This window comes from Chroicocephalus ridibundus, chromosome 1, assembly GCF_963924245.1.
Source record: "Chroicocephalus ridibundus chromosome 1, bChrRid1.1, whole genome shotgun sequence".
NCBI lineage: Eukaryota > Metazoa > Chordata > Aves > Charadriiformes > Laridae > Chroicocephalus > Chroicocephalus ridibundus.
Window position 1 is genome coordinate 68,283,856 of NC_086284.1, and position 16,258 is coordinate 68,300,113.

Genomic DNA, 16,258 nt, shown 5'->3' on the forward strand with positions numbered 1-16,258 from the left:
CCACTAGCTGGATGTCAGCATACATGCCCTTATAAAATATGTTTTGTTAATGATAAATTATTGACTGCCTGTACCCCAAAGATGGGCAGTATTTTTCTTTGAATTGTGATATTTCTAGTGCTGTTAAAAGTGTCATAAGGTAGAATTTTTGCTGTTAACTTAATTTTTGAGGGCTGAAATTTCAAAGACTGCTTTGGATGCTTTGGAAACTGCTTTTGAGGGAAGTGGAGGCAGTTATTTATTTAATTATTTTGTAAGTTTATTAAAGAGGCCTAAGGAGTACAGATTTACAGGAAGGATAAGAATGCAGCCTTCAGCTTTTATGCATGGATTGCTCTCCAGATCAGTGTCATTTAGCTTATAAAATAATATAACTTGTGTTTTTCAGCAGTTCTGGCTGACTGAGGGGGAATGGACTTTTCTGTGAAAAGCCCTGTAGAGCATGGACATGTCTGGAGCCACAACAGTTCCTCAGAAAACTACTTGTGCTGCTTGGCCCTGTACAAGATCCTGATCACAGCAAGGGCTTGGCAGGAATAACTCAAAACTCATTGTCTGACTGCCTGCAGTCGCACGTTAAGGGAAATGATATTTCATGGGAATGACAGTGAGGAGCTACTAAGAACCTCATAAGAAAGGACCTCTCTATGCTCTGCAGTAGAGTTCACCCAATAAAATATTTACTGGTGTAGTAAATCTTAGCAGCGGCCTCAGGTTTTCAAGATTTGTTCCCAAGTGAAAGAAGTAGTTTTGGAAACAAGGCTAGCTTAGGACTTTGTTGAAAGTGGAAAAACTGAAACGTCTTAACCTACCTTTATTATTCCCTCTAATTTTACAGGTAAACTTGACCTTGACCACTCATATTATTTTCTTGTTCTATACTATCTAAACACTGGGTTTCAGAAGCCTTTTCTGTGTAAACTTTCTCTTGTCTTTTTCATAGTGAACTTTAATCCTCAAGAGTTAATTCCCTCATGGGGTGCCTTGCATTTAGGAATGGAACTGTTACAATTTGCATTTTACCATCTTAGATGACCATGGAGTAGAATAGTGCAAATAGCAGAGCTATAAGCTTGTGCTTAGGTGTGTAAATGCCTGATACATGATGACATTAAGAAAGGAGACGGTGGAAAGGGAATACCTCATCTCAATTTAAGATACTCAGTTAACCCTGGTGCAACTGTATATAATTAAGCAGAGAGCTGAACCATCTTTTTCAGGTGGGTGTTGTTAATATTGCAAGGTAAATTCATGTTCTGTATACAGCTGGATAAAATGCAAGGTCTAATGTATAGTTTGTAATAATCTCAAAATATTCAGTAAAGGTTGTTGACGTAGTGTGTGACAGCAGTTGTGTACCATGTGTACTTCAAGATTGCTGCTGTATCAGGAAAAAATGATGGATTAAGGATGAGTGCTATAGACAATGGACGGTTACAGGTAGTTCTTTTATAACTGCTGTTTTGGTAATGAGATGTACGTTGTAAAGGTATACATGTAATACTTCTGAAACAGGTTTTTCCTTTTAGCAGCTAGTATTTTTTTTTATTATTATTGAAGTACAAGATAAAGTTTTATTTAAAAGGTGGGGATTCTCTTAGAAAATTTTTTTTCTTAGGTCAAGTGATTTTTGATTTTATATATATATAGTACCCAAGATGAAAGAAGAAAAATCCACGGCAGCATGTAATGTACTGAAGTCAGTACTTTCTAGGAAGACTATTTTAACTAAAATGTTGAATTGCTACAAATACTTTACATATAAATATTGATCCCCATGAATTAATAGTTCTTATTGATGGAGTTGCTGAATAAAGTCATATCTGTAGATAAGTGTCTGTAAGAGGTGAACTCTTTAAATTCAACTGGGTTTCAGCAGAGGACAGTAAGCCAAATCTTGCCCTTATTTGAGATGCTTTGAGGGTATTTTATAGTGTCCGTGTAACTAGTCTGATTCTCCTTTTGCAGAGAAGAATGTCTCCTAATACTTCACTGTGTGAGTCCTTTGGGGACTGCTGCTGGGAAAAGGAGGTCACACAGAACAAGGTTGTCTCACCTCTTAGCTGAGTAAAAAACCGGACACTTTCCATACACAGTGTCCGTCATTCTTATTGCAAAGTAGGAGAGGCGCCTGTGGGATGTATCTTTTACATCCCACATATACAAAGGGTGGAGGAAGAATATTCCATTTAGGTTTGCAATAGGTTCCTGAAAAAGCTGCCAACTGTAACCTTAAGAAGTCATCTCAGGGCATTCAGTATTCTCTTCTTTTTTTCCTTTGTTTTGAAAGTATTTTTTCCTCTTTCTAGTTATCCTAGTAAATAGACTTTTAAGATTTGCAATCTTGCAACACTTGCGAAGGCAAGTGTTATTCATACTTACCTCTATCCATCACAGCTGTCTCTCTAAACATATTTTATTAACTTAAGTGTGTACACATCTTTGGAATATGTATTTACCACATGTGGGGTGTAGCATGAGAACTTGATCCCAAAGAAATTAATAAATAATTGCAGTGGTTAATACAAACAAACAAAAAAAGACAGGATTTTTCAACATATGGTTTTGCTTCTGGTTAATTAGCAGTTTCTACTGCAATCAGAAAAAAATATGCTGTACAAGAGAACAAAAGGATATAGTTCTAATGCTTTTCTTCGTTGCTCATGTAGGTTCATCTTTGAACAATGAAAGCAAGCTAAAATTCTTGTGGTCACAATAGACTGGGAAATTAATATTTTAAATGTGTAACAGTCTTAAATACAAAGTTCCTTTCAAGAGAAATAACAGATAGCGTAGATTAGAAAATTCAGAATAGGTTTTGATGGCCAGTTTGAGTCCCAACACTGCTGATTAAACACGGTACTCAGGCCTTTTCTACTTACCCTCTCTTCAGAAAGAGCCTTGTACAGCCTCTCTTTGTAATGCCTTTCTGTCCTACTGCATGATCTGGAGCATATCTCAGGTTAACTTGTCGTGTTCGGCAATTTCCTGTTTTGAAAGCCGTCCCTGTCGGTTTCCTGCCCAGGAGAACGTCCCCTTCTTTCAGATCCCGATGGTTTACAAATGCTTGAACACCACGTGGACTTCTAAGAAATCCTGTTGTTTGTGCTCCCGTCTGGTGTTGGAAACTGGGGAGCCATCCTGTCCAAGTAATAAAACAGAACAAGATGACCTCTGAAAGTGCCGATGTCCAACAGTTTGAAAGCTCAGTTTTTAGGGTTTGCTAAGCTTCAGGTAGACCCCTCCTTGTTAACTACACCAGCTGCCCACTGTTTGGGATAACACTGTAAAAATGAAAAAGAAACATCTGTGCTAGGCCTTCCAGTGGGTTCAGATCTGAGAAGACTTCACTAGTGTGGGCACAGCAAAGCATGACAGGGTGGATTTAGATAGCGACCAGAAGAACGTGGCACAGCACGGCATGGGTGTTGCTGGAGCTCACAAACCTTCTCAGCACAAGGGGCACTGGAGAGCACAGAGCTTGGCCAGTCTCCTCGGCATAAACCCACCACTGTGTTCTAGAAGCGGGGGCAGCCGTGTTGGGGTAACGCTACGTTTGGAGCTGGTAAGTCCCTCAGAGTCCAGGCTGACCTTGTGAAGAGCCAGCCTGGGAGGGTAACCGCACGTGTTTCCTCATTTACCTGCAAACTAAACAAGCGCCCCACCACTAGCTAAGAGTTAACTACTTCTATTATAGAGTGCCAGGGATGAACGTAACCACATAATGGGTAAGAAGTGCCAAAAAACAGACGCCCTGACAGTTTGCACTGACACGCTGAGCAACAGCTTTGCAGCTTCGGAGTTTATTCCTGTCAGCTGTGCTTCATTTCCATGCTCTCCTCTTTGTCGGATTACAATCCAGGCCAAAGATGTGGAACCTGTACCCTGCTGTTACCTTGGCAGCCCTTCAAATTCATCAGTGAGAACATCCCAGGACTTCCAGCAAAATCTGTCATGCTGTGTGTGCCCTTCCTTTCTCAGAGCACAGCTGCCAAACAGTTGTAAAAGCCATATGTTTCTGTAAGCAGAAAGGAAATGTAAAGGTTTACATTTGAAGTAAGAGCATTGCATCTTAAAGTTAAGTAGTAGTTTGAAGCTGTTTTGTCAGATACTTAGTTTGACAAGATTAGGTCAAAGCTCAACACATTAAAGTCTGAAGTTTTGCTGGGTTTGGAACAACTTACGCTTGTTTTGATGTCCACTTTGTGAATGCCTTAAACTTGTTTTAAAGCTCAGCCCTGTACAGGCAAAACCTTTCTAGTCTTTAAATCCCACTTATACTGACAAAGCGTAGAGGATTTGAATAGTACATAGGCTCTGTATGCATGACCTATGCTGTCCAGTGGTAAATTTAATCTGCGAAGGAGACAAGGTAAATTGATTGAGCACTGTAAAATTGTGAAAGTTAATTACTAAAATGCCGGACCTCATGCAGGAGCTTTCATTAGTCCAGTCTTAAGTTCAGAGTATTTAACACCCTATTTAAGTATGAACTCGCCTTTCTAAAACACAACATGCAGCATTGTGGATAAAGTTGCACCAATACATTGTGCAGGGGCATCAGTGGTTGTTGAAGTATACTGGAAATATGTGTAATTCCAATATCATAGTTATGAATTGATGAAAAAATGCTTTTACGCAGTCTGACTTACTAGACCTAAAGAGATGATCATGCAGGCTTTCTGTTGCTCATATTTACTCGAGCTTAACCAATGTGGAGCCCTTTTGCCTTAATTGACGTATTTATCCTTAATTGTCCCTCAAGGATAACGTGGCCTACTTCAGCCATCTCTAGTTAAGTCTAAACGAGTCCTCAAAGTTGTTGTCTTTCTTCAAACAGTCCTCTCAAAAGGTCTGAGTGACCTGAAGAAATTACACTGCTTTTTCCATTTAGAAAATTAAAACTCTTCCTTAAAGAAACTTATTTTAATTAATTTTGCATGCTAAACGAGGATCTGTTAAGCAATAACTTTGTCTTTTAATGATTATTTCCATTACCGGCAGAAGTGCATCAAAGCTGTTCTGATTTTAGTCTGTGGGGTTTCTTGTTGGGGTAAAGCTTGCTAAATTACCATAGAAGAAGGCTGATGGATACCACAGAAAGGAAATCAGTGCATGTGGTACAAGCACATATCCAGGCCCAGGCACATGATGATGCCTGGACGCTTCAATTCTTATTTTTAGCGCTAGCTACATTCCCTCAGCTTCCCCCTAACAAGCTTTTTGGAGCAGAAGGAATGTCAGCATATATGATGGAATATCGCCAGCGTTACTGTACTTCAATCAGTTGTGCTTGTTTTAAGGAGGAATTGGCTTGAAAGTGGGAGAGAGGGCTGATTTGAGGATCTAGAGTAGCATAGGAGATAAAGAGGCGCTATAAGGGACCTATCGAGGCAGATACTGATGCCCATATCTCTGAAGCTGAGTCGGGAGTGGGGGGGGGAAATTGTGACCGTGTATGCTATATAAATTGGCATAAATGATTTAAACTGTGTACCAGTGCTGCTTATTTGGCTGAGGAACACAAGCAGTGCTTGAGACAGAAGTGCCTCAAGTAAATGTGTTTGGATTTCTATCTCACAATTTCAAGGGACCTACTGCTGTGCAGGACCTTTGGGTTGCCTTTGAGGCGGAGGCTCGAGAGCATCTCTCCTGGTTGACAGTGAGTTGTCACTCGCCTCATCGACACTACGTCTCTGATAGCAGCCCCTCTTCCTTGCGGGCGGGTTCTTGCTTTGCGGGCAGATGCAGTGAGGTGTTGCTGTCACAGTCCTGCGGTGACTAAAGGTTTTTCAGATCAGGGGTAGGTCTGGATGTAACCATGCGTGGCTTTCTGGGCTACGGTCGTTGTGAAGTTTGGATGAGGCTTCCAAAGTTTTGAATTATTTATCAGCCCCTTAGACAAAGCTCTTTGAAGTTACGTTCATTATTTTGTCTCCTGTTTATGTGGTCTAAAGATCCCCTGTCACTGACACAACATCATGTATAATTATCTTGCCTACGCTTACAAAGCTTCAAAACACATTTTCATGGTGTCGCTCTTCCAGATTGTATGATTCTGCTCATCTCTTCTGCCTCATGAGCAAATTGTAACCGCTCGCCTATCATGGTTTTTATTTATGCCACCTCCCAACCCAACATTCATCTAAATTCTTCTTTGCCTGCTTGCTGTGAGATCCTAAAATACAATTCTGTGTATCTGATGATTCCTCAATCCTGAGAAAATTAAAATACAGTATGAGTGTTTTCAGAGGTACCTGGGTCATGAACTAATAACAGCTGAGACCAAAAGTAAGCGTAATAGGAAAGGGGAGAGATAAGGTTTTCATCAGTCCTACACTGGATAAGATTTAGGAGAGTGGAATGTGGAGAAGGAAGAAAAAAAAGTGCATAGTGGAGGGAAATGTATCTAATTTCTTACCTGAATCTTGTCTAATGATGAAACATTAACAGGTTCAGCTCCAACACAAAAGCTCAGATTTTCTTCATTTCCTGTGCAGCTTCATCGGTTTCTCTGAAGGGAAGGCAGTAACTATCAAAACCAAAGTAAAGAGAACGTACAAATGCTGTGGTTTGAATGTGCATTTAAAAATCCATCTATTCACAGAATTCCAGTGTAGAATGAAAAAGATCATAGAATAGTATGCACACTGTTGTATTGATAGTGATTTAGTTGTTGGGGTGTTTTTTTTCTCTTTTTGTGGGGAGCAGTTTTTTATTTTCAAAATCGGATCTTAAACATAGGAATCAATGAGAAGGGGTGCCTCCTTGCCCTTATAGGTTATGTTCCAGCTGTGGAGTGTCACAACATCAGCTGTGTTGGGTGAAATTCAGCCAGGAGCTTTGTATGTAGTAATTTTTACTTGGCATTCAGTGATTTTGGAGGGACCACTAGAGGCTGCACTTGTATAGGAGCACTTCTGACTGTCTCATTTTAAATTTCTTTTGCTGGAATTCCTTGTTTTTCTTATATTTCTTCATAAACAGTGGTCAACCTTAGTTTGAGTTGGCTAGGTTTTTCCTTCCACAGTTAAAGCTCGTTGAGCTGACTATGAGAGGGTCCAATAATCAAATAGAGCAAATTCTTCTACATCGATAGCCTTTTGTTGAAGCACACGGTACAGGCACTCACTAGTTAAACACAGTAAGGAGTAGATGGCAAGTTTTGTGCCAGCTTCCAGAGATTTGGATACAGAGATATAGGTGCAGTGCAGTGGCTTCCACACCACCAAGCACTGGCTTTAAATTCAGCACTTCAGGAAGCTTGAGGTGAGCCTGTTCCTTGGCTCTATGCTCTATGGGTGGTTTTCCAAGAAGATCAGAGGCAATGGATATGTCCTCCCAACTGTGCTTCCTGCACTAGCATGGACTTCTTCTGTGTTTTCAGCTGAAGAAATATAGTTTTGTCTTTAGTTTTTGTAACCTATACCACTAATTCCATCTGAAATTATGCAGTTGTTGTTAATCATTGCATTCCTATTTTTGTCCCGTATGCAGTACCGTGTGCCAGAAATGGAGTGCACTCATCATTCCTGTGGTTTTTTTCCTCATAAAGGTTGCTAGAATAAGAGCTGATATCTGCTAGACCGGTTACATACCTCAACTGAAAGTGATTGTTGTGAGAATCCAAACTGAGATGTCAGGCCCACAGTTTGACTCCGAGCCGAAATGTCATGCCAGTTTGCTTTAGGAGCTCAGGAGGTTTGTAGGTAGCCAAAGAACTTCATCTGGGTCTTCGTAAATGTTACGTTCATAAATATTACCCTTGTTAGGAGCAATTCTATTCTCAGATGTGTGCAATATTCTTTGAACCTCGGTCATACATACGCATCTGTGGCAGAACTTGGCAACAAACTGCTATTTTCTGTCTGACCAATTAAATGTCATGACAGGATCGTGACATTTAATTGGTATATACCGTATATACAGACATCTTTTGGGAATACGTTTTCATTCTATTTATTTTCTTGGCAGATTTTTGCCACTGATATCTCAATTCCAATGCAAACCTCAAATTTTCTGTCATGAAAATAGAAAATATAATTTTAAAGTTTGCTAATTTAGAGCAAGTGTAGTTGGTGGGAAGGTATTACTGTCCAGCTTTCAGAACACTTCCAACTTTTCTTCGGTGCGTAATCAATTTGATTTGTGCATTTACATTGCAAATTTGGAATATAATTTGTAACACTGGTGATATAGAGGATTATAACATTTTTTCATTTTCCAGACTATTCTTAGGTTGAATGCTTTTAAGTACTAATTTAAGCGCAGGTTTCTAGAAAACACATAAGATCTGAAATAGCAGCAGCATTACAAAGCAGTATTTAGCTGAAATATTATATTAGAAGCCTACAGGCTCACTTAGTGATTGAAACTAGAAAGTTCATTGTCCGATATAGAGATCAAATAATGTCTGGTTTATCACTATTTTTCAGTTCCTGCTATCTCTAAATTGATTTAATCAGGCACCATCTACAGTGAGGCTGGGTATTATGGGCTATAAACCCCTGAGATATCCTTTCAAACTGGAGCTTTGTTGGGTGTGATAGATCCTCTTATTTCCATCATTTAGTCAAGAAAGCACAAGACCGCTTTCTTCGTCAGGGCTGTGGTTTCCAATGTTAAGAAGTCCTTAATCTTAGTCTCACTTCAGATAGTGAGAAAGACGCTGTCATAAGATCAAAAATACTTAAAGACCAATCATGTACAAAGATATTTTAAAAATTAATAAGTAGAACACCTTTTAAAATGAGGGGAACATGTAAAATATAATTTTTTTGGTTTCTTTTTTAAAATACCCAGCTGGTGGATTTGTTTGGGAATTAAGTGTATAAATTGGCCAGTTTTGAAACAAAATTTGCTTTATGATAACGAGCAATCAAGAATTGTAAGAAAATTAAGCTGCTGTAGGTCTAATTACAGTTTAGTACCTGGGTACTAGATTTTGTTTAATGTTACAGTTAAACTTTATCTTTTTTTTTTGCTTTGTCAAATTCCTAAACCATTAAATTCTTCTGATCTAGGAAAAACTGCATCCTCCAGGACTTACCTGGTGATCAAACAGAAGTAGTCTTGGTTATCCTGCATTAGGGACACAAGGAGGGGAGATGTGGGGCAAGGCTATGCCAGGCGGATGGTTCCTGCCCTTTTTGCTTGCTGGGAAACCAGCATGAAACTGGTAATGTGAAACATTACCGTAGGGCTTAGCTGAATTATTTTCTTTTATAGTTGCTCTACTGGAAATTTCTATCTTGATTTGTTAATACTGTTAATACCACGTTCTTCACCATATTATCTAGAGCATATAAAGGCTACTAAAGAGATGGCTCTTCTCTGCTCTCATTCATTGCCAGGCATTAGTGGTTTCTTTTTTTTTTTTTTTTTTTTTTTAAATGTATGAAACACACATGATTAAGAAAGAGTTCTTGTCTACCCCTCACCTCCCAAGAAGGCATTCCTAGCAGCAGCAGGAGAGGTAGAGAAGTGGTCTTTGAAGCAGCTCGGGTTAAATCAGTTGAAATGCCTCTGAAAATGGAGGATGGAAAGTTTCTCTTGGGGAAACAATAACCTCGCTAGTTAGTCTCTGGTTTCCAATAGCCTGTTCCTAAGCAAAGTAACAGAGAATGCCGTTCTTGCTTACCCTAGCTTGTTTGCTGATGACTGGATATAGGATGACTTCTATCTTGAAAGAGTGATAGCTGCTGGAATAACTTTTATCGTTGGGGGCATAGTGAGAATGCTTGGTGTTCAAAGTGTTCGTTACCCCTGTGCTCAGGCTACTGGACTGTCTCCTTGTATATGCTGAACCTGTTTGAGCTCCAGCTTGTCTTTTTCTGCACTGGATACAATTCTTTGAGATTTAATTTTGTTTTTAATTTTTAATTTATTTTCTTTTAAGAGCTGGTCCACACAACCCTTGTGGCATGCCCAAGCATAAACATAACTGCGGTATGGACAGGATGGGCAATACCATTCCTAAGATGATCTGTCACTTTGTCTTGTATGTTTACCCTTTTGTGGTGCAGTAGTGTGGCCAATGATGGGTGGATGGGCCAATTCCATGGTCCTGCCTACGTGTTGCGTGCCAAAAAAGATGAGGATTTGTGAGCGGCATAAGGCCCCGCATCTCTTCAAGCAGTGTGTGCATATCACTGATGGTCAGTGATGAACTACAGAGGGTGAGTAAGCTTTAAGAAGGGATGGTACTGGGTATCTAAAGACAGCTTCAGCTGCTTATAATGCAGATTGCTGCAGACATTGCCTTGGTCCTCTGCTCAGTGCAGTAGTTCTTCGCTGAATGTTACTGAAGTCCTACTACTAAAATAGTTGTTCAGCCGTTGAGAGCAAGAATTTCTACTCAGTTTGTACGTATAGGCAGACGTAGTCAAGGTATGGAACAATCCTGAGTGTAATGTAAGCCAACTTTTTAGTAATAAGGCTTTAAGACTGAAATTCACTTTTATTAAACTGGAATTATTTACCCTAAAATGCTGCACAGAATTTCAAACGTGCAATAGTTTGATATTACTGAGTATCTGCAATGAACCTGAAGATCTGCGTTGTTTTGTTTGTAGTAGAGAGCAATGTATACAAGCAGTTTTCATACAGCAGTGTGGAAGCAATAGGAACTTACTTGTGTAGCAGTTGTCACCACCCATACCTTGGAGAAAAGCAAGGATCTTTCAGATGATGACTATGTAATTCCTTCCACACACCCCAGAGGGAAGTTTCTTTCTGCAGTCCTATGTGCTATAAGTTTTCCCACCCTTTCCCCCAGGTGCATGAGCTCACAAGTCTTGCAAATGAGAGGGAGATGTCCCCATAATCTAAAGCTGAGGAGTCACTAAGTGGAAAATTCAGTTTCTGCTCTACCCTCTGTGCAGAGTAGTCAGTGCCTGTTGGGCAGGTACTTCAACCTCACCTTCTCCAAATGGTGTTATACTGGCTCCCCAAGGCAGAGGGAGGGGACTGAGCAGAAAGTTGACCCTCTGCTGCACTTTCTCCTGTCCTCTCTAGCCTCTGTTCCCCTTCCCCTGTTTTCTACCTTTCAGACGTGGCCTTTGTGAGTTTGCTGGACATGTTTCCTGCAGAGCAGGGATGGTTTCTCTGGATTTCTAAAAACGTTCTGTTCTTTGTGCTGGTGAATAAACAGAAGAACACAGCTTATCTCATGGTGTGTGTGTGTGTGTGCTAGGAGGGAAACAAAGGAAGGAAATACTAAATTTGAATTACAAGCTTCTATAAATTATGTTTCAGAAAGTACACCGGATACAAGTGAATGTATTAAAGAAAACAGAGGTTGTAAGGGAAGTGTCAAGAAGCCTTAATAAGCAGGTGCTTCTGCTGAGGTTGTCTGCTGTTTCTCGCTGTAAGGGTTGGTTTCCAGTCACTTGCAACTCTGCCAAATTTTCTTTTCATTTTTGAGGTCTCACCTGAGTTTTTGGTTTAAAGTTTCACCAAAATAGCTGAGTTGTTCCCAAGAAGTCTGTGAACAAACCAAACGTGCTTTTCAATCATTGAAACAACCTTTTGTTTGAGAAGCTCAAGTGTCTCCATCCTTTGGTCAAGGACTCGATCTTGACACTTAGAAGATTGATGGCCTTTGTGTCAAGGAAATACCTTGAGAAAAATGTGCCTAAATCCCAGGTCACTGATGCTCAGCAGCTATTTGAGTCTGTTGTCAAAACCGTCCCTCTTCATGCTGGGGCTGAGCAGAGGCTTTTCTGTAGCTGCAGAATGAGCTTCCCAAGGGCCAGGTCCGCTACCAGGGCTGAGAGCAGGAAGACTGTCTCATGGGATGCCAGTGCCACCTGTTGACAGGCAAGCTGCCTCACCCACCGGGCAGGACCCACAGCCAAGGGAAGTGTCCGCCTGAGGAAAGATACTGAAAAACTGAGTGGGATATAGGGTAAGGGGGAATTGGGTTGAAGGATGAGGGGACTGTGATATTCAGGAAGGGGTGAGGTGAGAAATAATTTGTTCGTTCATCCTGACAGTATAAAATAAAATTAAAAAAAAGTAAAGCTCCGAGAGTTTTCGAGCTGTTCTTGGGACAAGACAGCAAGGAATGAGAATGGTTGAAGGGATGAATGGAGAGACAAGCTCGGGTGGTGGTGACAAGTTTATTGGAGAGTGATACAGAGGCGTGCGGAGACCTGGGCTAAGCTGGTGAGTACAATGCAACTGGAGCAAGGCAGGGGATAAAGCTTGCTGAGCAGGACAGGCTGTGTCCATCGGAGCATGGTTCTGCCGAGAGACAGAGCAGAAGCCAAAATGCTTTACTCCAAACAAATGGGGAGGCTGGGGGAAGAGGAAATCAATATTTGGATAGAATGTAATAAATATGGCTGGGGGAAAGGGGGGCAGCTGGTACTCACGGGTTAAATCAGAAGCCAAAGGAAAACTGACTATCTTGTTACCAGAGCACCGCTCATCCTATGCGCTAAAAGAGAGCGGAGGGGGGGGATCTTGCAAACTATCTTGTAACTACGTACGCAGGTGTGTGTGGCAGCAAAGAGAGGTCAGTAGAGCAAGGGTGCACTGGCACACAGACCTGTTTCCGATATTTACTTTTCTTGAATACGTGGCTTTGTTGTCTTCATAATGTTCTCAACTTCGTTGTACACAATGTCTCAGCTGGGTTTGTTGCTTCCTGCCTACGACTTGCTGGAGCTGGATCCCAGACTCAATAGCCAGCCCTTTGCAACAAGGCACTGTTGTCAAGATAACAAATAGTTTTCCCATTGTGATCGGTTCAGGACAGAGCATTTAATTATTCTTTTTTTTTAAGCAATCTACGTTAACAGAGTGTTAATGGTTTGAAGTCAGGTGCTCAAGGCTTTGCCCTGGGTGTCTTCTAGCCAGCAGTGAGGAATCCTGACTTTTATGTCTGAACGTGGAAGGGGATCCACATTCTGAATGATGCAACCACCCAAAGTATGTGATCCATCAATTTGATCCAGTGGAAAAAGAAGGCTGGCTAAAGACATCTTTTGGGCTATCATAGAGACGTGCTTTCCTTTGTCAACTCTTCCATTTAAGTAAGCCTTGCCTTTTTTTTTTTTTTCTAGGAGGATGATATTAAGCTCTGCTTATTGCAAGGTATTGAGGCAGATGATTAACTGTGTGGAACTGCCATCTAGGTATTCTCTGGGATCCCAGTTGAGCCTGTCTTCCCCTGTGCTCCTGGAGAGAAATCTGATTGATGCTCCATCAGAGGCTTTAATTTTACTCCTGTTGCACAGAAATGTCAATAGTTTCTTGAAATATGATGCAGACGTTACATTTAGGTACTCTGTGGGGTCTGAGATTGTGCTTCTACTGAGGAAGTATGCAGAAATTTCAGGACTCTTGGGGACTTCTACTGAGCAGGGGAAATATCTCTCTAAGAGTTTGAAACTTTTCAAAACCCACATCAACTCTCATGGGAACAACTGTAGCACCTTTTTCACTCCATTCACCCACCTTTGGCTGTGTGACCCAAGGAGTTTGTTTTGCTACCTGATTATTGTGGAACGTGGTTGCTATTAGCATTTTACTTTGCTCAGTGACTAAAGGATACAATTGTGAGAACTTTAAATGGGGAACAGGAAGATGCTAGAATCAATCTGGATCTCTCTTGCCCTTCAACTAAAGAAAGAGAAGGAAGAGGGGAAGCTTTAGTAAATCATGGAAGTTTACTGTAGTGGGAAGCATATTGCTAGTATAAAGCCCTGTTTGTCTGCAAGGGTTATTTAGGCTTACAAGGCAAGTGCTCAGATGTTGTTTATCAGTGTTGTCCTAACCCAGAGGCAAGAGTTAAGTAACGTGTGCTGAATGTGGGCAGTGAGGGGTCGCTTCTAATATTCTCCTATGTTAAAATAAATGCTTAGCTGCTTTTGAAAGAATGCAGGTGTTCCTTTGCATTTTTTTTATGATTATTCATGTTTCCACCTAAATATTTAGTCTGTAAATTTGAGAGGTACTGCAATTTGTAAAAGAGAGGGGATAGGCTGTGAGTCATGTTTAAATTTGTAATTTCGAAGAATAGCTTAAGATGACATATCTGTGAGTACCTGTGTTGTTCATCCTCCTCAACCTCCTCTTATTATTATGCTACCAATGTAATCCTATAAAGTAAAGCTGGTGTTTTCATGATTCAGCAATCCTGAATAAGGGATCCTGACATTCTGTTGTGTTGTTTTTCATATTGTCTTTTAAGGTATGAAGACAAATCAATGCACCATATCTCTAAATGTCACACAGTGCAGACAGTAGGCCTTGCAGCAAATTATTACCTGGGCTAAAAATACAGCACATACATTAAAAATGACCCAATATAGGAGAAAAAAACCCCACAAACAAAACACAAATCCGAGTTCCGTCTGCCTTGTACGTGCGTGTCGTTTCCATTTTGATTGCGATTGGCTGGCGAGGGCTGCTGCTGGCATTGCACAATTGGCTTAGATGGGGAATTACAAAACAGGAGCAGATCCCTTGATTGGGACTCGGTAGCACATGCAGCTGAGCACAGGCGAAAAAGAAAGGTCACCCGTACGCAAGGATTTGAGCGGGATCTAGCTCACAGATGTTTCCATTCCGGGGAAGTGCATCTCATCTCGTTTTTCTCATCTATGACTTGAAGGCTTTAAGTGCCGCAGGGATTTTTTGTTTCGGTGACTGTAAAAATGCACCTGGGAACAAGTTTGCAACCTGCAGGCGTTATGAGAATTTCAGATGCGCAGAGCTGTATCATGGAATGATCTGACGGACCTGTGTTTTTAAGGAGTTTTAAAGATCAGAGAGGAGGAAGACGATTCAAACAGCAGGTTAAAAGCAGATGCAAAAGGAAAAACAACTTTGTTTTGATCCTGAAATGATACTGAAAACAGCATGAAGGAGGGATTATATCAGCACCAAAACCATGGAGAATCAAAGGGGTTTATTTTCCTCTGAAACAATCTCTGTACAAGAAATGTAAAAACTCTTTCACGAAAAAGTAGAATTAATGATTTGACTATGGTTTGAGGCTCTGTGGAACATATTTGGGACTGCTGCATCTTTCCAATGGTGTATAGTATATCTTTATCTAAGATGTTTAGATGAAGATTCTGCACAAAAAGGTCAAGCTACTTTTTTTTTTAAACTAGTTTTTAACTGCTTTTTTTTAAGTGAGAGAACCAGAGGAGTTTCATTTGTATTTTTCACTAAACTTCCTCTTCTTTTCTTCTTTCTTCCTCCAAACTTAGTTTACGAGATGCTGGAATTGGATTTATTCTTGTCATAGATCGCAGACAGGACAAATGGACCTCTGTGAAAGCTTCCATACTGCGGATTGCAGTGAGTACTGTTTTAAATTAACGCCTCAGAAAGATTTTTTCCATGTTGAACCTTCCTCTTATGAGTAGACAAGCAGCAATGACTTTGTTTCTTCAACAAAATGTTAGCTAATATGTGACATAAAAAGTACCCAGTAGTGCTTTTGTGTCCCAGGTGACTGGGACCGAGCATCACGCGTGTGTGATGTGCTTTTAATGCAGTTTGTAGCTCCAGACGTCAGCCGGAGAAGGCGCTTGGAGAGCATGTGTGTGTGTGTCAGCTCTCCCAAGTGGGAACCTAATATTTGCACGGGCAGCCTGTGCATCTCAAGTGAGCTTCCTTTTTAGGAAGAGTTGAGGATGAGGGTCGGGATTTAATTTACCACTTGTGGAAGGAATTCAGGTGTTCGAATTAAAACAAAAGTTGCTTGTAAGCAAGGAAATCTTAGGTACTTGTTATGAGCAATCAACAGCACATGTGGTTACTTTCTGCCTCCTTTTTAACTAATATTTTTTTAAGATGAAAACTAAGCTTATTAGAGGCTTTTTTTTTTTTTACACAAGTGAGAAGTGACAGATTCATGTTTATCATGTGCTTACCATACTGTTTGTTTACTTTTTGTCTTTTTTCTTGTTGCCCTTGCTTGAATTGTTAGTGTTGGTAATCTTTCCAGTAAGTACTGAAAAACAGAGCTGTAAGCATCTCTTCTTTTAATTTTTCATCTCTGAAAATTTTAAGCTCTGTAAAATAAAAGTCAAATCAAAATAGTAAATGTCATTTTTGTGTAGCCCCGTTTTGACCAAAGAACTGTTTGTTTATTGTAAAATAAAAGGTATTTAATTAAAGGTATTGTATCACTTGCACTATGTGACTTTTTGTGAATTAATATATTATGATATAATATTCCCACGATACAACTTTTTCCACAATAAGTATGTTTAGGAATGTTAAAATATTAAAA

At 40.3% G+C, this 16,258-nt stretch overlaps 1 protein-coding gene across 13 annotated transcripts in view; it reads left to right on the plus strand.

Annotated features, from left to right (window-relative positions):
* MCF2L (MCF.2 cell line derived transforming sequence like) overlaps positions 1-16,258 on the plus strand; it is a 179,070-nt gene that overhangs the window by 110,415 nt on the left and 52,397 nt on the right. For 12 of the 13 annotated variants that reach the window (XR_010071529.1, XR_010071530.1, XM_063337969.1 and 9 more), the window contains one exon: positions 15,228-15,318. Coding sequence is in view for 10 of the 13 variants with exons in the window: in XM_063337969.1 (XP_063194039.1) it covers positions 15,228-15,318 (91 nt within the window). In the remaining 3 variants the exon portion in view is untranslated. Of the gene's footprint in view, positions 1-14,468; positions 15,102-15,227; positions 15,319-16,258 lie in introns of those variants that run through there. The other variant, XM_063338049.1, reaches the window with a different exon arrangement.